This window comes from Pseudophryne corroboree, chromosome 2, assembly GCF_028390025.1.
Source record: "Pseudophryne corroboree isolate aPseCor3 chromosome 2, aPseCor3.hap2, whole genome shotgun sequence".
NCBI classification, from domain to species: Eukaryota; Metazoa; Chordata; class Amphibia; order Anura; family Myobatrachidae; genus Pseudophryne; species Pseudophryne corroboree.
In genome coordinates, this window is record NC_086445.1 from 261,673,503 (window position 1) to 261,696,756 (window position 23,254).

Sequence of the window (23,254 nt, forward strand, 5' to 3'; positions counted from 1 at the left end):
ATGTAAGTGACCACATTCTGTTGATTGCAGGTCTCACAATTGTGTCCCAAAACTAGTTAACTCTTGCAAAACTACAGCTACTTATTCAAAATGGTAAAATATGGTGTGTGGGCACACTTTGCCAGTGTATTTCATGCCCAAAACAGCGTTGGGCCAAGCAAAATACAAGTGGGTCATATGTAAGTGACTACGCTTTGTTGATTTCAGGTGTCAAATTTGTGGCCCAAGACTAATTAACCCTTGCAAAACTACAGCTACTTATTCAAAATGGCAATTTATAAAATGGTGTTTGTGCCCACTTTGCCAGTGTATTTCATGCCCAAAACAGCGTTGGGCCAAGCAAAACAGAAGTGGGTCATATGTAAGTGACCACCCTCTGTTGATTTCAGGTGTCAAATTTGTGGCCAAAGACTGGTTAACCCTTGCAAAACTACAGCTACTTATTCAAAATGGAAAATATGGTGTGTGTGCCCACTTTGCCAGTGTATTTCATGCCCAAAACAACGTTGGGCCAGGCAAAATACAAGTGGGTCATATGCAAGTGACCACTCTCTGTTGATTTCAGGGGTCAAATTTGTGGCCCAAGACTGGTTAACCCTTGCAAAACTACAGCTACTCATTCAAAATGGAAAATATGGTGTGTGTGCCCACTTTGCCAGTGTATTTTATGCCCAAAACAGCGTTGGGCCAAGCAAAATACAAGTGGGTCATATGTAACTGACCACCCTCTGTTGATTTCAGGTGTCAAATTTGTGGCCCAAGACTGGTTAACCCTTGCAAAACTACAGCTACTTATTCAAAATGGAAAATATGGTGTGTGTGCCCACTTTGCCAGTGTATTTCATGCCCAAAACAACGTTGGGCCAGGCAAAATACAAGTGGGTCATATGCAAGTGACCACTCTCTGTTGATTTCAGGGGTCAAATTTGTGGCCCAAGACTGGTTAACCCTTGCAAAACTACAGCTACTTATTCAAAATGGAAAATATGGTGTGTGTGCCCACTTTGCCAGTGTATTTCATGCCCAAAACAGCGTTGGGCCAGGCAAAATACAAGTGGATCACATGCAAGTGACCACTCTCTGTGGATTTCAGGGGTCAAATTTGTGGCCCAAGACTAGTTAACCCTTGCAAAACTACAGCTACTTATTCAAAATGGCAAAATATGGTGTGTGTGCCCACTTTGCCAGTGTATTTCATGCCCAAAACAGCGTTGGGCCAGGCAAAATACAAGTGGGTCACATGCAAGTGACCACTCTCTGTTTATTTCAGGGTTCAAATTTGTGGCCCAAGACTAGTTAACCCTTGCAAAACTACAGCTACTTATTCAAAATAGCAAAACATGGTGTGTGTGCCCACTTTGCCAGTGTATTTCATGCCCAAAACAGCGTTGGGCCAAGCAAAATACAAGTGGGTCATATGTAAGTGACCACCCTCTGTGGATTTCAGGGGTCAAATTTGTGGCCCAAGACTAGTTAACCCTTGCAAAACTACAGCTACTTATTCAAAATGGAAAATATGGTGTGTGTGCCCACTTTGCCAGTGTATTTCATGCCCAAAACAGTGTTGGGCCAGGCAAAATACAAGTGGGTCATATGCAAGGGACCCTACTCTGTTGATTTCAGGTGTCAAATTTGTGACAGAAGACTCATTAACCCTTGCGAAACTGAATGATCTGAATAAGAAGCTGGAGTTCGAATAAGAAGTGAATAAGAAGCTGGAGCTTGAATAAGAAGTGAATAAGAAGCTGGCCGAATAAGAAGCTAACTTCAGCCTCGTGGACAAAACTTACTTTTTCTGAGACTGCTCAGTCCTGTCACCCTAAATTGCAGAAAATAAGAATTTACTCACCGGTAATTCTATTTCTCGTAGTCCGTAGTGGATGCTGGGAACTCCGTAAGGACCATGGGGAATAGCGGGCTCCGAAGGAGGCTGGGCACTCTAGAAAGATCTTAGACTACCTGGTGTGCACTGGCTCCTCCCACTATGACCCTCCTCCAAGCCTCAGTTAGGTACTGTGCCCGGACGAGCGTACACAATAAGGAAGGATTTTGAATCCCGGGTAAGACTCATACCAGCCACACCAATCACACCGTACAACTCGTGATATGAAACACAGTTAACAGTATGAAACAATAGAGCCTCTCAACAGATGGCTCAACAATAACCCGATTTAGTTAACCATAACTATGTACAAGTATTGCAGATAAACCGCACTTGGGATGGGCGCCCAGCATCCACTACGGACTACGAGAAATAGAATTACCGGTGAGTAAATTCTTATTTTCTCTAACGTCCTAGTGGATGCTGGGAACTCCGTAAGGACCATGGGGATTATACCAAAGCTCCCAAACGGGCGGGAGAGTGCGGATGACTCTGCAGCACTGAATGAGAGAACTCCAGGTCCTCCTCAGCCAGGGTATCAAATTTGTAGAATTTTTGCAAACGTGTTTGCCCCTGACCAAGTAGCTGCTCGGCAAAATTGTAAAGCCGAGACCTCTCGGGCAGCCGCCCAAGATGAGCCCACCTTCCTTGTGGAATGGGCATTGACAGATTTTGGCTGTGGCAGGCCTGCCACAGTATGTGCAAGCTGAATTGTACTACAAATCCAACGAGCAATAGTCTGCTTAGAAGCAGGAGCACCCAGCTTGTTAGGTGCATATAGGATAAACAGCGAGTCAGATTTTCTGACTCTAGCCGTTCTGGAAACATATATTTTCAGTGCCCTGACAACGTCTAGCAACTTGGAGTCCTCCAAGTCCCTAGTAGCCTAGGCACCACAATAGGCTGGTTCAGGTGAAACGCTGACACCACCTTTGGGAGAAACTGGGGACGAGTCCTCAATTCTGCCCTATCCATATGGAAAATCAAATAAGGGCTTTTACAAGACAAAGCCGCCAACTTTGATACTCGCCTGGCAGAAGCCAAGGCCAATAACATAACCACCTTCCACGTGAGATATTTCAGATCCACGGTTTTTAGTGGTTCAAACCAATGTGATTTTAAGAAACTCAACACCACGTTGAGATCCCAAGGTGCCACAGGAGGCACAAACGGGGGCTGACTCTGCAGCACTCCTTTTATAAATGTCTGAACTTCAGGTACTGAAGCTAGTTCTTTTTGAAAGAAAATCGACAGAGCCGAGATCTGTACCTTAATGGAACCCAATTTAAGGCCCATAGTCACTCCTGCTTGCAGGAAATGCAGAAATCGACCTAGTTGAAATTCCTCTGTTGGGGCCCTTTCGGCCTCACACCATGCAACATATTTTCGCCATATGCGGTGATAATGAGTTGCTGTAACCTCTTTCCTGGCTTTAGTAAGCGTAGGAATGACTTCCTCCGGAATGCCCTTTTCCTTCAGGATCCGGCGTTCAACCGCCATGCCGACAAACGCAGCCGCGGTAAGTCTTGGAACAGACAGGGCCCCTGCTGCCGCAGGTCCTGTCTGAGTGGCAGAGGCCATGGGTCCTCTGATATAAATTCTTGAAGTTCTGGGTACCAAGCTCTTCTTGGCCATCCACGAGTATCGTTCTTACTCCTCGCCTTCTTATTATTCTCAGTACCTTTGGTATGAGAGGCAGAGGGGAGAACACATAAACCGACTGGTACACCCACGGTGTTACCAGAGCGTCCATAGCTATCGCCTGAGGGTCCCTTGACCCGGTGCAATATCTTTTATAGCTTTTTGTTGAGGCGGGACGCCATCATGTCCACCTGTGGCCTTTCCCAATGGTGTACAATCCTATTGGAAGACTTCTGGAGGAAGTCCCCATTCTCCCGGGTGGAGGTCGTGTCTGTTGAGAAGATCTGCTTCCCAGTTGTCCACTCCGGGAATGAACACTGCTGACAGTGCTAACACATGATTTTCCGCCTATCGGAGAATCCTTGTGGCTTCTGCCATCGCCATCCTGCTTCTTGTGCCGCCCTGTTGGTTTACATGGGCGACTGCCGTGATGTTGTCTGATTGGATCAGTACCGGCTGGTTTTGAAGCAGAGGCCTTGCCGGCCTCAGGGCATTGTAAATGGCCCTCAGGTCCAGAATATTTATGTGTAGGGAAATAACCTGACTTGACCAAAGTCCCTGGAAATTTCTTCCCTGTGTGACTGCCTCCCAGCCTCAAAGGCTGGAATCCATGGTCACTAGGACCTAGTCCTGTATGCCGAACCTGCGGCCCTCTTGAAGATGGGCACTCTGCAGCCACCACCGTAGAGATACCCTGGTCCTTGGAGACAGGGTTATCAGCCTATGCATCGGAAGATGCGATCCGGACCACTTGTCCAACAGGTCCCTCTGAAAAGTTCTTGTATGGAACCTGCCTAATGGGATTGCTTCGTAGGAAGCTACCATTTTTCCCAGGACTCGCGTGCAATGATGCACCGCTACCTATTTTGGCTTCAGGAGGTCTCTGACTAGAGATGACAACTCCTTGGCTTTCTCCTCCGGGAGAAACACTATTTCTGGTTTATGTCCAGAACCATCCCCAGGAACAGTAGACGTGTCATAGGAACCAGCTGTGACTTTGGACTGTTTAGAATCCAACCATGCTGTTGTAGCACTTTCCAAAATAGTGCTACCCCGACTACCAACTGCTCCTTGGACCTCGCCCTTATAACGAGATTGTCCAAGTACGGGATAATTACAACTCCCTTTTTTTTTGAAGGAGTATCAACATTTCGGCCATTACCTTGATAAAACACCCTCGGTGCCATGTACAGTCCAAACGGCAGTGTCTGGACTTGGTAATGGTAATCCTGTACCACAAATCTGAGGTACTCCTGGCGAGGATGGTAAATGGGGACATGCAGGTAAGCATCCTTGATGTCCCAGGATACCATGTAATCCCCCTCGTCCAGGCTTGGAATAACCGCCCTGAGCGATTCCATCTTGAACTTGAATTTTTGTGTTCAAGGATTTTAAATATAAAATGGGTCACACCGAACCATGCGGTTTCGGTACCCTAACCCGTGTGGAATAGTAACCCCGTCCTTGTTGAAGTAGGGGCACCTTGAGTATTACCTGTTGGGAATACCGCTTATTAATTGCCTCTAGCACAGCCTCCCTGCCTGAGGGAGTTGTCAGCAAGGCATATTTTAGGAAACGGCTGGGGGGAGACATCTCGAATTCCAGCTTGTACCCCTGAAATACTACTTGAAAGAAACAGGGATCCACCTGTGAGCGAGCCCACTAATTGCTGAAATTTTTGAGACGGCCCCCCACCGTACCTGGCTACACCTGTGGAGCACCCGCGTCATGGTGTGGCCTCACAGGAGGCGGGGGAAGAATCTTGATTCTGGGAACAGGCTGACTGGTGCAGCTTTTTTCCCTCTACCCTTGTCTCTGTACAGAAAGGAAGCGCCATTTGACCAGCTTGCTTTTCTGAAGCCGAAAGGACTGTACCTTTGTCTGTGAGGAAACCTGAGGTAAAATTATTTCTTCCCAGCAGTTGCTGTGGGTACGAGGTCCCAGAGACCATCCCCAAATAATTCCTCACCCTTATAAGGCTCTCTATGCGCTTTTTAAGTCAGCATCACCTGTCCAGTGACAGGTCTCTAATACCCTCCTGACAGAATGGACATTACATTTATTTTGGATGCCAGCCGGCAAAATATCCCTCTGTGCATCCCCCATATATAAGACGACGTCTTTAATATGTTTTTATGTTTTCCAACTAGTATCCCTGTTTGACAGGGTCACCGACCACGCTGCAGCAGCACTATCTGCAGGTCTCAGTCTAGTACCTGAGTGTGTAAATACAGACTTCAGGATAGCCTCCTGTTTTTAATCAACAGGTACCTATTAAAGTGGCCGTATCCTAAGACGGCAGTGCCACCTTTTTTGACAAACGTGTGAGCGCCTTATCCACCCTAGGGGATATCTCCCAGCGTAACTTATCCACCTGGCGGGAAAGGGTACGCCATCAGTAACTTTTTATAAATTACCAGTTTCTTAACGGGGGAACCCACGCTTTCACACACTTCATTTATTCATCTGATGGGGGAACAAAACACTGCCTGTTTTTTCTCCCCAAACCTAAAACCCATTTTTAGAGGTGCTTGGGTTAAAGTCAGAAATGTATAACACATTTTTTATTGTCGGGATCACGTCACGGATGTTCCTAGTGGATTGTGTATATGTCTCCACCTTGTCGACACTGGAGTCAGACTCCGTGTCGACATCTGTGTCTGCCATCTGAGAGAGCGGGCGTTTTTGAGCCCCTGATGGCCTTTGAGACGCCTGGGCAAGCGCGGGCTGCGAAGCCGGCTGTCCCACAGCTGTTACGTCATCCACCCTTTTATGTAAGGAGTTGACACTGTCGGTTAATACCTTTCACCTATCCATCCACTCTGGTGTCGGCCCCACAGGGGGCGACATCACATATATCGGCCTCTGTTCTGTCACCATATAAGCCTCCTCATTCAACATGTCGACACAGCCGTACCGACACACCGCAGACACACAGGGAATGCTCTAAACGAGGACAGGACCCACAAAAGCCCTTTGGGGGGACAGAGTAAGAGTATGCCAGCACACACCAGAGCGCTATATATATACAGGGACTAACTGAGTTATGTCCCTAATAGCTTTTATATAATATACTGTATACAGTGCCAATTTTAATGCCCCCCCTCTCTTTTCCCTCTTACTGTACTGTAGAATTGCAGGGAAGAGCCAGGGAGCTTCCCTCCAGCCGAGCTGTGAGGGAAAAATGGCGCCAGTGTGCTGAGGAGATAGGCTCCGCCCCTTTTTCGCGGCCTATTCTCCCGTTTTTTATGGAATTCTGGCAGGGGTATTTACCTCATATATAGCCCCTGGGGCCATATATTGAGGTATTTTAGCCAGCCAAGGTGTTTTTATTGCTGCCTCAGGGCGCCCCCCCCAGCGCCCTGCACCCTCAGTGACCGGAGTGTGAAGTGTGTGAGAGGAGCAATGGCGCACAGCTGCAGTGCTGTGCGCTACCTTGGTGAAGACAGAGTCTTCATGCCGCCGATTTTCCGGACCATCTTCTTGCTTCTGGCTCTGTAAGGGGGACGGCGGCGCGGCTCCGGGACCGAACATCAAGGCTGGGCCTGCGGTCGATCCCTCTGGAGCTAATGGTGTCCAGTAGCCTAAGAAGCCCAATCCGGCTGCAAGCAGGCGAGTTCGCTTCTTCTCCCCTTAGTCCCTCGCTGCAGTGAGCCTGTTGCCAGCAGGTCTCACTGAAAATAACAAATTCTAAGACTATAACTTTCTAAGAGCTCAGGAGAGCCCCTAGTGTGCATCCAACCTCGGCCGGGCACGAAATCTAACTGAGGCTTGGAGGAGGGTCATAGTGGGAGGAGCCAGTGCACACCAGGTAGTCTAAGATCTTTCTAGATTGCCCAGCCTCCTTCGGAGCCCGCTATTCCCCATGGTCCTTACGGAGTTCCCAGCATCCACTAGGACGTTAGAGAAATAGGACAGCTGAGAGCGTCCCCCAGCCTGCATGCTGTGCCTGCTACTAGCTCTGACACTCCCTGGCCCTTTTAAGAACAGAAGGCAGGAGTCAGTGACTGAGCCCGCGACTGCGCGTGCACGCCACCTTCTCCCGCTGTCGCGCATGCGCAGTATAGCTGTGTATGGGATGGTAGCGGGGCCGCGCACGTCGTAGACTGGGGATACCGGGGATAACCAACTTGCTTATTCTGTGACACTACCTGGGCAGAGGGCGTTTTCCCCGGACACTAGTGAGAGTAGGGACTGGAGGCGCTGATAAAATATATTGATACATAGAGGAAAAGTGGGGAAAGAGCAGCCTCTAGAGGCAGAGAGCAGGAACACTGCTGCTCCTCGGGCTGGCTGCAAGGATCTGGCAGAGTCTGTGAGGAGGATTCCCAGCAGAACAGCAACTGCCACACACAAGAAGCAGCGCCGGCATTCACTCCCTCATCCTCCCGGGGCAGCCCCAGGTCAGTATTCCAGGTGGGAGGGAGCTGGTGTGGACGGGAATGGGGGCATGGTGCGGTGTGCCACCTGTGGGAGCCTCTGTAGCAGCTCAGACTGTGTACAGCCTTAGTGGTGCCTGCAGTGCTGCTGTAGCATCCCCAGTCTGTGCAGCCCTCTTCTTCTTCCCGGAGCCCCCTCACATTACTTGCATGACACAGAGAGACAACTCTGCTTCTTGCCCTTTCCTCACTCACTTCTTCACCCACCTGTATTAGATTCACTCATGTCACCCCAGTCTGCAGCCGTAGCATTATATGCCAAGTCATTACTGCTTGCTGTAGTTCTTGCCTGAGCCATATCACACTCATGGCCAGTCCTTATCCCTTACTCTACCCCCTGCATGTGACCCTATTTCTACCCCTGCCTGTAACCCTTACCTTACCCCCTGCCAGCAGCCATCTCTCATTCATGCCCAGTCATTACCCTTTACCCACTGCCTGTGACCCTTACTGTACCCACTACCTGCAGCCATCTCTCATTCATTCCCAGCCATTACCCAACTGTACCCCCTGCCTGCGCCATCTCTTATGCCCAGTCATTGTCCCTTACTGTACCCCCTGCCTGAGACCAACCCCCTGCCTGCAGCCATATCTCATTCATGCCCAGCCATTACCCAATTGTGCCCCCTGCTTCTGACCCTTACCATATCCCCTGCCTGAGCTATCTCTCATGCCCAGTCATTACCCCTTACTGTACCCCCTGCCTGTGACCCTTGCTGTATACCCCACCTGCAGCCATCTGTCATCCATGTCCAGTCACTACCCCTTACTGTACCCTAGCCTGCAGCCATCTCTTATTCTTGTCCAGGCATTAGTCTGTCATTGGTTACTTGTCCCTCATTATTTATTTATTCTCTTACCCTTTGCCCACTCTTGCCCGATATTTGTCCCTCTGTTATGATCTCCCTGCACACTTCTGTCTCCCACCCTCTCCCATTCTCTCTCCTCCTCCCATCTCTCTTCCCCTCCCTCCCTCCTTCCCTCTCCTCTGTGTGTCTGGAGCAGCCTGGCTGTACGGACCTTCCTCCGGGACAGAGATATGAGGGGGTGCTGCTCTCTGCTGCCTTGCTCCCTGGGATGGTGGGGGCGGATTGCGGGGGTGTGAGGTAGGTCTGGGGGAGAGGATTGCGGAGGTTGTGCATGTGAGGGAGCAGGGAGTGCTGCTGCTGCTGCTGACAGGGTACTGGGAGATCAGCAATGCAGAAGGGCCAAGCTGTGCGGGAATGTGCTGGAGGCAAGCAGCGATTGGAGATCTACCGGTAATCACAGAGCAGCCTGGCCCCCTGGAGGCTGGGGTCTGCTCTGGTCCCTGTGTGTACATGGAGCTCTGACCTACCCTGGCCTCTCCGGACTTCCTATACATGCACATAGGACAGAGGTGTGAGCTGCTGTGCCCGGACTTCCTGTGTGTCACTGTGGGCTAGGATGGGGTCTTCTCTGCATATTGCATTATTCCTGCAAGGAATGAGGCACACTGAGGTGTGAGGCTGCGGGGGGGGGGGGGCTCTTGTGTGATGAGGCTTGCCAGGTGTGCATTCGTTTTGTTTGGCCTTTTTTATTTTGAGATCCTGCAAGAGGTCTCTGCTTGGGTTTTGTGCAGGTATGTCTATTGACCTGTGTGTTTTGCAATGTGATGCAGCAGCAGCTGATGGTGTGTATGCTGCCATATACAGTGGATAATGGGCCTTCCTCTATGCTTGTTGCAGTTTGTTCTAGCATGATCTCCTCTGATTGGTCTTTCTGCATGTGCATATATTGTCCTTGGTGATGCCCACAATCTGCGTTTAGTACTTTCACTAGGTCCTGATAGGTGCCATCTGATGTGTATTCTGCACAGTAAGCTGTTGATCTGCAGGCTATGCATTACCACAAACAGGTCAGATTATGACATTTATATCTACAATCAATTCATCAAAATTCACACTTCCCTCTGAACACCATTCCCAGCTTTCTGAGCACTTGTTTGCCTGAAATATGACGTGGTCAGAATTAGTTTCACATAGATTTGCTGAATGGGTCCGTGATTGGGCATCGAGACCCCTGCTGCTTAGCCACTTTTATTGTTGTGGCGCTCGTGAAGAGTAGTGAAACTATCTAACCAAGGAATTGTATATTTCACGCTCAAAGGAATGTAAGGACCATCAACTACAGCGCAAGAAGAAACCTGTAGTAGCAATCCTAATATACTGTATAGTAGCCAAACTGGTGAGATGTGCACTATTCAAATGAATTTAACAAACATTGCTATTAAAGCTTGGAATAGTTCATCTAATTTATCTGGGTTATAGACCCTAATAGTAATCGCACAAACTGATGAAGGATAGATCCAGGAGCTCTATATACAAAACACCAGGGGGTATATTTACTAGAGTGCGAGTATTTCATAGCAACCATACAGATTCTGGCTATTATCTTCTAGAAGGTGCTAGATAAATGATAAGTAGAATCTGATTGGTTGCTATGGGCAACATCTCCACTTCTAAAAAAAACCCTTTGCTTTAATAAATATACCCCCTGGCCCTCCTGTGACCTGTACCAATTCTGCTTATTCCCTACTAACTTGCTTCTGCTTAGTCTGCTGAAAATTCAGAGCTTGTGTGTGTATGTGTCCTGGGATAGGCAAATAAGGTTATAAGTGCTGCATAATATATTGGTTTTATATAAACAGTAATTATGTAGAGATAACGGATATTTGATTGTCTGTCAATTGTGCTGGTGCTAAAGATTATTGGTTTCTTGGGCTGGGTACACACCTCAGCAACTTGGGGACCCAGCGGCAGTGTGATATAACAATATGTTGCATCGCCATACACACTTTGTCGTCTGTCTCATCATCCCGTCTGATGTGCAGCACATCAGATGGGAAGATGCAGCCACTGGTACACACTATACGATGATCGTTGCAATCCAGCGTGGATCACAAGATCCTCCAATATATCATGTGTGTGAAGGTCCCAGTATCCGTGGCTGACAGTCAGACGGGTGATAGTACTGCTAATATAATGTCTATAGTTCACATTTTGCATATACAGATATTATATTGTATGCTCAGGACTAGTGTTAAACGTGTATTTTTTTTTTTGTAATTTTGAGAAAGATAAAACTTTGAGAATAACTCAAACCTTGAAAAATCACTGTCTTTCCAGTTCTGATCTGCTGTCTTTCCCTTCCAAACAAATTGTTTTGACAGTTCCTCAGAGAAATGATATTACAGTGATTATATCACTGTTCAGCAGTAATACTTTTGCGGTTTTCTTTCTCAGTTCAGAACTTTCTGGACTTTAGGATGCTATATTAGAGATCCCATAGTTGAACACCCACAGTTTAAACCTGTATTCTTACTTCAGCAGTGTTTTCCAAATCCAGTCCTCAGGGACTTGTAACAGTGCATGTTTTCCAGAGCTCCTAGTTGGTGCACAGGTGGTTCTAATTATTTCACTTGTGACACTGAGGAGACCTGTAAAACATGCACTGTGAGGGCTGTAACACACACTCCGGTTTTTCCCGGATGGCAAAAAGCCGGACAAACTTTGTCCGGCTTTTTGCCATCCGGGAGAAACCGGCAGAGTCGCTCACACAGGACGGCTTTGAGCCGTGTGTGATGCTGTGCGCATGCGCAGCATCAGACACGGCTTCAGAAAAAACCGTTGTGTGTGAAAGCTCCCCTTCACACACATGGTTTACTGGCTCCAAAGACGGCCCGGCGGCCGCCCGGCCGCCAGACCTTCCAGTGGTGAGACCCGGCTGCAACCCGGCAGCCGGGCCGGGGCCGTGCAGTGTGAAGGGACCCTAGCCCTCACACTGTTAACTACAATGCCGGCACGGGAAAAAGCCGTCCGGCTTTTTCCCGGCCGGCAAAAGCCGGGTAGTGTGTTTCAGCACTGAGGGCTGTAACACACTGGCCGGTTTCTCCCGGATTGCAAAAAGCCGGACAAAGTTTGTCCGGCTTTTTGCCATCCGGGAGAAACCGGCAGTGTCTGTCACACAGGACGGCTTTGAGCCGTGTGTGATGCTGTGCGCATGCGCAGCATCAGACACGGCTTCAGAAAAAACGTTGTGTGTGAAAGATCCCCTTCACACACACGGTTCACTGGCTGCAGAGACGGCCCGGCAGCCGGACCTTCCAGTGGTGAGACCCGGCTGCAACCCGGCAGCCGGGCCGGGGCCGTGCAGTGTGAAGGGACCCTACCCCTCACACTGTGAACTACAATGCCGGCACGGGAAAAAGCCGTCCGGCTTTTTCCCGGCCGGCAAAAGCCGGGTAGTGTGTTTCAGCACTTAGGGTCCCCGAGAACTGGAGTTGGGACACTGAGGAGACCTGTAAAACATGCACTGTTAGGGTCCCCGAGAACTGGAGTTGGGAAACGCTGCACTACAGTATGTGGCATCCTATTTGTTAGCAGCAGTGTACAGTGGTACAGATCATCTGTGGTGAGGCTTGTTGTTGTGTTTTGTCGTTGCTGTTGATCTTTTGCGTATGTAGAACTTAATGATATGGGAATCTCTGTGTCTCTCTTTATGTAATTGTAATCTTGGGAGTTATCAATTCTAAAGGGAATACTTCATCTGTCACAGGCATCCGCTATGTACCCTGAGAATACAATCTTGTTTCACTTAACTCTAGTAGGCATTTCTGTGTATTCGTTTATAAATTGTATAGGAAATAAAGTATTTTAAGTCTGTAATAACAATCTCCTTTCCTTTTAAATGGATAATTCTAAGAAAACTATTAACTCTTGAGTGACTTTCACAACAGCTCATGGTAGTTTAATCCTACTGTATTGTAGGTAAAATGTACTGATTTGTGTATGTTGTTGCCAGGTAGTTTTCTGACCAGTATCGGGTGAGACGTTCACTGGGGCGGGTACAGGCTGTTTGTTGGCAAGAGACTGTTCAGTGTGTAAAATGAATTATTTGGGAGCGGCATCAGTGATTTCTGTCTTATATATTGTCCCTGATATGCATTAGTTCCCTTTCTGTGTCCAGCAGTAAAAGTGGCTGCTTAGTAACTATGACTGAGTGCTTGTATATTGTACACATGGGGCTTCTGTAGAGTCGGACCCAAATCAGACGTGATTTGTTGCGTTGGAACTAAATACCTACATTCGTCCATATGCAGAGTTGTGCGGATCAGCCATTTACTAGGTGCTAGGTGCAAAGCAGGCATACTGACACATGACCACCACTCCACATCGCCTGCAGTTCCATTGACACATCTTCAGAGAACGTTGCCTATGTGCGATCGCCCTGTTACAGTCCAGTTAGGCCCCTTCATGTGCAAGCAGAGAGAGGACTGAATTGCGTACAGTTCTGCATTGCCCACAGTTGAGCAGTGCAAAGAAAAAAAAAAAAAAAAACATGCTCCACAAACTGATATGAATGGCTCCGTATTTTGCAAACGTCCCACAAGCCACTGTTGTATTGTACACTGAACTGGCTGCTCTCTGAATATTTTGAAGTATGTTTGAGGAGACAAGGGGGCTCAGAAAGAAACAGACTGAGAACCCCTGGTGAATAGTAGTATGTACATGTTACCTATTCACTATAAGAACCTTTACAGATTTCAATATGTAACATACCCCAAAAATTCATGCTTGTTTATCTTATGTTACTAGATTTTACTTCAGGTTGGTCTGTGTTTTGTTCCTTCACCTACTTACATAAGTTCCCTCAGTCTCGTGTCCTTATGAAGCCGCCAACGTTCCCCTACACCTCCCTCCTTGCCACTTAGCTGGACAAAAGGGCAGCTATACATCGCTGCATCCCAATGCATTTTACCCACTGCTGCCACCACACCCAAAGCATCATCAACGATAAATTATATATTAATACTGAGTATATTTTAGTCTTGGCTTGGCTTGCTGTACCTTTTGTGACATCCTCACCTTCTCTTTTCTACAGAGGCCTGTGCATTACTACAGATGTGTCCTCATACATCTGGCGTCAATACGCCATGCACTGCGAGATTTTTTTTACAAAAAACGCGTCTTATTGGCATCACTATGTGAATAAGATGCACAAGCAGACTCTGATATGTGGCATGCCTTTATTTTGTGTGCAGCTGTGGCTGTATATGCTACAGGAAAACACTGTAACATAGTATTTTGTATGCAGATACAGGTGCAGTTGCATGCTGAATATTATTTTAATCATCAGGGCTTGCTTGTGCGTCTTATTTGCACAGCGATACAAGTACAATGGATTTTGGAAGGAAAAGGCACAAAAAGACGCCTGGCGTTAGTAAATGCACTCACATGGACAAAAGGTCGACACTGGAAAGGTCAACAGGTTCATATGTTTTTAGGGGTATTTAAAATTTTTTTTTTTCTTTTTTCCTTCCTTGACTATCCATGTCACAAATCATAACCTTTAGTACCCCTGTGGCAAACGGACCGAGACGCCGTGCCCAAAGGGTGGCAAACGATCGAGGGGACGCTATTCAACAATTGGTGGTCCCAGATGCCAAAACTATCCACATTAACCCACCCTCCAAAAAAAGTGCGCAGACCATTATTATGTCGACCATTTGTACCTGTCGACCTTTTCCAAAGTCGACCCTTCATATGTTGATCTTATGACCATGTAGACCTAGTGCCTGTCGATTTAATGATTGTAGACCTAATGCTTGTAGATCTTTTATACCACACCATGGGAAATAACAGACTAGATTGGAGACTGCAGATGTGTGTTATACCGAAGCTTTTGGGGAGTACCATCAGTGAGACTGGTGGCGGGAGCCACAGTTCAGACCAACTGGCATTAAATTAAAATGTGATGAAAGAAAGTCAGAGCATAACCACTTGCATTAATACTAAACCTTCATTGCTAAGGTAACATTCTTATTGCAGGGTTTGATTGGCAACTGCTTTTCTTAACTGTCTAAACATTTAACGGCTGTATGACTGATTACTTAGGTTCTTAACTAGCTTATAACCGAAGATACATTGTGTATTACGTGGTCTTTGTTGTCATGCTGTTGATAATTTGCTTCCAAGGTTACAAATTAAATGTTATTGCACATCATATTTTATTACGTTAATAAAGTTCAAAATGGCAGATACCAAGTTCATGTTATTTAACTGCTGGAGTAAGTCTTATTATTGTACAGTAATGAATGCATGTTGCTACAGAAAGACATGATTTTGATCTGCATGCTTCCAGAAACCTTAATTAAATATCTTTCTAGTTGATTATGGCATTTAAACTAGGTTACATGCTTTCTTATGCTGGATGGTTTAGGTTTTGATTTAAGGACAAGTGCACCTTTTCTGCAGTTTGTTTTATTTCACATTCATTGTAAAATATTTACAAATTATACCCTTTAGGTCTATCTTTTTTATCATGTAGATGTCTAGCTGAGTTTTGTTATGGTACTGCACCAGTTGGTTTTGTTTTCGGGCAAATGATGCTGCAATGGGGTCTGGTACATAATACCTGCCACCTGAACACCAAGCCTTCTGAGAAATGTACTCTTATGGTGGGTACAAACTTAGCGATATTTTGAACAATATCGCTCATTTTCCCCCTCCTGAACTATATCGCCCAGTGTGTATGCCGCCACCGAGCGATGCGCGTCCCCACGGTTCGTTAACGACCTTCGGTCTCGGTTGGGCATGCAGCTCAATTTGGACTCATTGTTCAAAGCTGCATGCTCCGGTCGGCCGCGGCATGATGTCACTGTGCGATATCATTAGTGATACTGCACAGTGTGTATGCCCGCCGTCAGGGGGTGTGGATCATTAGATCGACAGTGTCTAGGTCGACAATGTTTAGGTCAACCACTGTATGTTGACAGTCACTAGGTCAACAGGGTTCGAAGGTCAACAGGGTTTTTAGGTCGACAGGTCAAAAGGTAGACATGAGGTTTTGTTTTTTTTGGTGTCGTTTTCTGTGTACAGTGACCGGGAAGTCGAATTAGTGCACCGTGTCCCCTCGCATGGCTTGCTTCGCTCGCCATGCTTCGCTCCGCTTCGCTCGGCACAGGTTACCGTCCCAATCGTAGTCCACGTGGATCGTTAAGTATGAAAAAGTTCAAAGAAAGAAAAAAAATGTGCAAAACTCATGTCGACCTTTTGACATGTCGACCTAGAAACCCTGTCGACCTTCCAACCCTGTCGACCTAGTGACTGTCGACCTATAGTGGTCGACCTAAACATTGTCGACCTAGACAGTGTCGATCTTCAGACCGGATCCCCCATCAGGCAGCTCGGCCCGGGAGGGGTAACACTAGGCAATGTCGTTTACCGAGCGCATCGCCTAATGTGTACCCACCTTTAGTTAAACTTGCCATCAATAGGTTACTCCCCTGTTTGGGCTGCCGGCTCCAGAGTCTTGCCCTATCCTTGCCCTGTTATTTACCCTACTCAGTCTGTGGTAGGATATAATGTTTGGCACTTATGTTATATATTTCTGCTATGATATTCTGTTGTGTACTGTGTATACTCTCTTACAGTGAAATGTTTTCCATTTTTACCCTCTATGGTGCTTTATACACTTTGTGGCACATTTAAAATATGTTTCAAATAAATAATTATGTATTCTGTTACTTCTAAATAACACAAGCCCCCAATCATGTTTTCCCTACTATTCTTTGTGAGAAGATGTCCTGCATTTTGTCATTGTAAATAAAAACTACGTTGATCCACATTGCAAGGTGCCGATGTGTTATATTGAATATCACTCATTTGTAATCCCTATAATGCATGTAGGTTGGTGATCATGCTCATACTTATGCACCTGTTTAGCATTACCTACAAGTTCAACTAAAGCTGGGTACATGCATATTTGATCCCCGGTTGCCAAACAGCCGAGTGGTATGTATCCAGCTGTGACCCCCCACCCCACAAGGCAGCTGCAGGAACAGTGAATTAAGATACTCCTCTATGGGGATTCAGAGGTCGGCTGTGCAGCACATAAGATGCGGTCTTCAGGTCCTGACTGTTGCAGGAGTGTCATAAGATGATTATCGGCTAACGCTCCCGCATTGGTACCACATATAATCGTTGTCCGGTCTCCCAATATCGAGAGAATGAGCCGGCGATTGTATAGGTGTGTACCCAGCTTCGCTTTGTCATCCGTAGAGGCTAAGTATGTCAGTTGAACTCCTTGGTCCATCTGGTCTGCCCCCCCCCCCTCTTTTTTTTGTAACCTCATACCCTATTTGAGCCTTATGCTGCTTTCACATCGCAAAACCTGCTTTTGAAATGGTATTTGAAACGGTTCTTAAAACGGATCTGAGCAGTTAAACCCCTTTCACATCTCATGTTGTAACCAGTAAATTACCATTTCATTACCGTTTTGGTACCTTTCACACTGAACCCGTTTCACCCATAGAAAACAGTGGTTGTCATTATAAATGGACTTTTCTGGCCCACACATTATTAATAATTATTAATTAATTCATTATTAATAATTTGGATAGTCGTATGATGGAACCCAGCAGCTTGAAGCATTTTTGCTATGTTTTTATATATGAGGGTATCCTTGACTGTCCCAGTAATTTGGCAGCAGATTTCCTCATCCCCTCTGATCCTAAAGCAGCTCCCTCACCTCTTCATCACTCCAATTAAGACATTTTATAATGGCTTTGCAGTCTAAACGTTTATAAAGCCACTCTCACATGTGTCTCCTGTGTTTTCCAAGCTGTTTCCTGGTTGTGGCTGCTGACATCACACATGGAGACAGCCTATGACCTGCTGGGGCTTGCAAATACCGTTTCAGACCCTTTCACACTGCACAGTGAAATGGGACTGAAACGGGTAGGACCCTTCTTTTTTACCGTTTCAAAATACAGGTATTTTGAAAACGGTAAATTGAAGGGGACCCTTTCACATCGCAGCTTGACCCGTTTAGGAAGCCAGTTAAAATGGCAAAATACCGGGTACAAGCTGCGGTGTGAAAGGGGTATTAGTTGTTTGTAAGGATATCCTTATACTGATCTTAAATTGATCTACTCTCTTATTCATGTTACCATTGTAACATAATGAGGTAACTATTACCCAGTTTTGTTTTATCATTGTTTCCAATTGTAAAGCGCAATGGAAATTGCTGCGCTATATAAGAAACTGTTAATTAATAAATAACTATTACTTCCTCAGTTTGTTACATTCTCTGTTTTCACAACTGCTTTCTAAAGCACTGATTGTTATTACCGTAACAGAGATCACTACTAACTTCCCTAACCTGTTATGTGTTATGTTCACTGTTTGAGTTTATCTACTTCTTCCCCAGCCTATTACATGCCATGTTTTCTACTGCCTCCTCAAGTTACCTGCTGCTTTCTCAATCTATTACATTCTATATTCACTACTGCTTCCTCAGTTTGTTACTTTCTGCTTCTAAAACTGCTTTCCAAGCACTGCTTTTAAATATTACCATAACAGAGATCAATACTACTTCCCCCAACTTATTAGTTGCTAAGTTCTCTATTTTTTCAATTTATCTGCTGCTTCCCCAACTTATTACATGCCATGTTTACGAATACCTTTTCAACCTACTACATGCTGTATTTGCTACTGCTTCTTTAATGTACCTACTGCTTTCCCAACCTCTATATGCTGTATTCAATACTGTGTCCTTAATTCACCTACTGCTTCCTTACATGTTATGTTCACTACTGCTTCCTCAACTCACCTAATTCTTCCCCCAACCTATTACACGAGTTGCTGTTCATGCAGCAAAATACAGATAATTGGTACTTTGCGTATGCACAGGACCCTTTCTGCGTGTATGCAAATGGGTCCTGCAACAACGGACGTGATTGACAGTCTGATGCCATTTGGGGGTGGGGAGGACCTCCGTTTCTCTAAATAGAGGCGCATCACCTGGTTGAGATTTCTTGGCCTCTGCGATGGTCGGCTTGCGTGTCACCATGGGTGCTGCAAAGTGTGATTGAGTGATGCGATGTTGCGTCCTAGGACACGGGTCGGATCACTACTGCAGCAGGAGGCGTCTGCTTGTAATAGATGCCTCCTGCTGTATCACCATACAACACTGTCACTGCTGCTTCCAAGGGAGCAGCAGTTATAACACCTCCAACCACATCTGAATGACCCTCCATGTTCACTACTACTTCCACAATCTATCTACTGCGTTCCTTACATCTTGTATGCTATGTTCACTACTGCTTCCTCACTATATCCACTGTGGTCACTAGTTATTCACCAACGTATTTTATACTATGCTCACTACTGTGCTTTTATGCATGCTATGTTCACTATTGCCTCCTTAATTTATCTACTACTTTCTTGTTGTGATACATATTGTGTTCACTATTACAGTACTTCTACAATGGTCATTGCTGTCTGTGCAACTTGCTGTATGTCTGTATTCAGACAGATGTTTTTTTATTATTTTGCAGTGATGTTATGCTTTAGAGTGGTATATAGTATCACTCCCTTTTTCATTTGAGTTGAATTCTACAAAGATAAAATCTAGTATAGAAAATGCCTGGACCAGGGTGTAAAATGATGACTGTGTAATTTTCATCTCTCTGGGTTGAGACAATGGAAAAAAATGTCTAGTATTTTTCTACAAGTGGATAAAACACCTGCCTGGGCTCAACCATATGGTGTTAACTACTGCTTTCTTGTTTCACGCTGGGTTTCCAACTAGTTCACTACTGCTCCCCTGCTTTGTAATGGGATTGATTTGAAGGTCTAGATATGTATTAGAGTGGAATATGTGATGGTAAACCCATAAATCCTTTGAGATTAATTGAGATTGATACAGTGATTAGCTAGAAATGTTGTGATGGGATTAGTTGTATTTTAATGAAACTTTTATAACGTGAGAGTACATTCCAGCTACTTGGTAAGTATCATTTTCTACAGGCAGAAATCAGGAGATGCTTACACGGGGCAACGTTCTGCTCATGCCTGGGAGTCTTTGCAGATCTAAGGGCTGTGCACACAGTGTTGCAGTCAGGTATTTAACATGCGATAACAATGCCTAATAAGCGCCGACGCCCAAATGTCAATATATAATTCTAAGCAAATGGACATTGTAGCAAGCATCTGCTTCAAATTGTGTTGCGCCAGTTTTGACTTTGCCTGCAGTGGATTTTTGTGAATAGTTTATAAAGCACATAGGGGGGGAAGTCTTGAAGCTCCCCCGAAGCAAAGTCAAATTAGCTATGCTTCAGTGCCAGTGTGTACGTAGCCCAATAATCGCATGGAAGACATATTAATTCATTCCAGAAATAATGTCCTTGTTATATTTTCTTAGTATAATTGTGAACCTAGAGCAGTAGCTTAGAGTTTGCCTATCTAAACCCAGTGATAATCAGGATTGAGTGGTCACTGGAGAATACGTTAGTTTAGAATTACAATAGTAAACCTAAAACATACCTCCCAACATGACCCTCTCCAGGAGGGGCACAATACTCTGCTCCTGGACTTCCCTCTTTCTTTATGAGAGACATCACATGTGCTGAAACACCTTTCTTATCCATTAACCTGTTCAACACAGGTGCAGACAATCATATATTAAGAGAAAAGTCCAGAAGCAGAGCATTGTGTCCCTCCTGGAGAGGGTCATGTTGGGAGGTATGCATAAAAGTTTAAAAGATGCAGCACTCTTATGCACATTTATATGTTTACTAGTGTTACACAAATGCTAGGAGTGAAGCTCTGCTCCCGCTGTAGGTTGTAGCGGGGCTTTGGCTTTATGCCGGAGTGTAGCTCTGTTCCTGCCCTAGGTTGTAGTAAGGCTTTGGCTTTATGCCGGAGTGGAGCTCTGTTCCTGCCCTAGGTTGTAGTTGGGTTTTGGCTTTATGCCGGAGTGGAGCTCTGTTCCTGTCCTAGGTGTAACGTGGCTTTGGCTTTATGCCAGAGTGGAGCTCTGCTCCTGTCCTAGGTGTAACGTGGCTTTGGCTTTATGCCGGAGTGGAGCTCTGCTCCTGTCCTAGGTGTAATGTGGCTTTGGCTTTATGCCGGAGTGGAGCTCTGCTCCTGTCCTAGGTGTAACGTGGCTTTGGCTTTATGCCGGAGTGGAGCTCTGCTCCTGTCCTAGGTGTAACGTGGCTTTGGCTTTATGCCGGAGTGGAGCTCTGCTCCTGTCCTAGGTGTAACGTGGCTTTGGCTTTATGCCGGAGTGGAGATCTGCTCCTGCCCTAAGTTGTAGTAGGGCTTTGGCTTTATGCCGGAGTGGAGCTCTGTTCCTGCCCTAGGTTGTAGTTGGGTTTTGGCTTTATGCCGGAGTGGAGCTCTGTTCCTGTCCTAGGTGTAACGTGGCTTTGGCTTTATGCCGGAGTGGAGCTCTGCTCCTGTCCTAGGTGTAACGTGGCTTTGGCTTTATGCCGGAGTGGAGCTCTGCTCCTGTCCTAGGTGTAACATGGCTTTGGCTTTATGCCGGAGTGGAGCTCTGCTCCTGCCCTAAGTTGTAGTAGGGCTTTGGCTTTATGCCGGAGTGGAGCTCTGTTCCTGCCCTAGGTTGTAGTTGGGTTTTGGCTTTATGCCGGAGTGGAGCTCTGTTCCTGTCCTAGGTGTAACGTGGCTTTGGCTTTATGCCGGAGTGGAGCTCTGCTCCTGTCCTAGGTGTAACGTGGCTTTGGCTTTATGCCGGAGTGGAGCTCTGCTCCTGTCCTAGGTGTAACGTGGCTTTGGCTTTATGCCGGAGTGGAGCTCTGCTCCTGTCCTAGGTGTAACGTGGCTTTGGCTTTATGCCGGAGTGGAGCTCTGCTCCTGTCCTAGGTGTAACGTGGCTTTGGCTTTATGCCGGAGTGGAGCTCTGCTCCTGTCCTAGGTGTAACGTGGCTTTGGCTTTATGCCGGAGTGGAGCTCTGCTCCTGCCCTAAGTTGTAGTAGGGCTTTGGCTTTATGGCAGTTGTTGTAGTGGGGCTTTATTATTATTTATTACCAGTGATGTGCGGCAACTTGAAGAATGCCACTCGGTGAGCTTTTAACGGTAACGGTCAGAGACCGTTAGCTCACCGAGCGGCAGCATAGAGCGGCATTCTTGAAGTAGCGCACAAGTATCAACAGCACTGTTATAGACGGCTGCAATTGAGACTTTACATTATAAAGAGATTTTACATCACGGCATCTACGGTCACAAGTGAGACTGTGTAATATATCTTTTTACAGTGAACTTCCATTCAGGATATCTGTGTATAACACTGAAGGCTCAGATTCAAGGAGATAAAAGCTACTAAACTCGCATTTAAACTGCATATAATTTATTCCAATTCAATAATATATGTGGCAAAGATTTGTTGTTTTTAATTTTTTCTTTTTTTATTGTGCATAGAGAGCATTCTTTGATTGAGCCACCTCTATTATTAGTCTAATAGTTTATGCTCATTTTAACAAGAGATTGTTTGGTGTATAAATTGCATATCCATACATAGGCGTATGCCTATATGGTATTTATTTTGATGATGAAAATTCTGCTGTAAGTATTTATTTATAGAAGTTTAAAATAAAAACTATCCTACGGCCTCATGTGACTTCACTCAATTTAAAGCCTGTTAAATTTAAAGTTTGACAACTGAAAATAGCGCAGAGTGTTACATGTTAGCTTTCTTTTTGGGTCTCCTGTAATTACAGGAGTTAATTTTTATGCACACACAGGCAGAAATTGACACACTGCAGCTTAATGTAAAAGTATATTATATTTTGTTTATTATAACATTGAATTGTGTATATTATGATATTTTAGTAACTAGCGCCAAGAGACAATTAGTAGAGAGTTAATTTTGTTGGGAGCCAATTAACCTATCAGTATATTTTTAGTTTGTGGGAGGAAACTGGAGTATCTGGAAGAAACCCAAGTAAGCACGGGGACAATATACAAACGCCACACATTTTGGGAATCGGACCAATGACCTAAGTGAGAAGTAATGCTAACCATTACACCGTCCGTGCCGCCCCAGGTTGCAGTGGGGCTTTGGTTTTACGGTGCAGGTTGTAGTGGGGCTTTGATTTTATGATGCAGGTTGTAGTGGGGCTTTGATTTTACGGTGCAGGTTGTAGTGTGGCTTTGATTTTATGGTGCAGGTTGTAGTCGGGCTTTGATTTTATGATGCAGGTTGTAGTGGGGCTTTGGTTTAATAGTGGAGTCAAGTTCTGCTCCCATCCTAGGTTGTAGTGGGGCTTTAAAATATTTGTCAGGCTTGGTGTTGCATTGTGTCAGTGAATGCCAAGAGTAATTGTGTTTTAACATGCTATGGTTAACAAGCAGTTATGGTCGTTGGGGTCAATGGAGTACAGACATAATTGGAGCAGACAGCATTGGAAAAATGCTCCTGCTGTGCAAATGCTCCTGACTGCGAGGCAAATACTTGATGTTATTG

General features: G+C 45.8%; 1 protein-coding gene across 2 annotated transcripts in view; it reads left to right on the plus strand.

Annotated features, from left to right (window-relative positions):
* The first annotated feature begins 7,757 nt into the window (after positions 1-7,757).
* The window catches only part of ADCY6 (adenylate cyclase 6), a 421,005-nt gene continuing 405,508 nt past the window's right edge, over positions 7,758-23,254 (plus strand). The window contains exon 1 of one of the 2 annotated variants that reach the window (XM_063952744.1): positions 7,758-7,926. Coding sequence is in view for 1 of the 2 variants with exons in the window: in XM_063952743.1 (XP_063808813.1) it covers positions 8,860-9,068 (209 nt within the window). In the remaining variant the exon portion in view is untranslated. Of the gene's footprint in view, positions 7,927-8,845; positions 9,069-23,254 lie in introns of those variants that run through there. The other variant, XM_063952743.1, reaches the window with a different exon arrangement.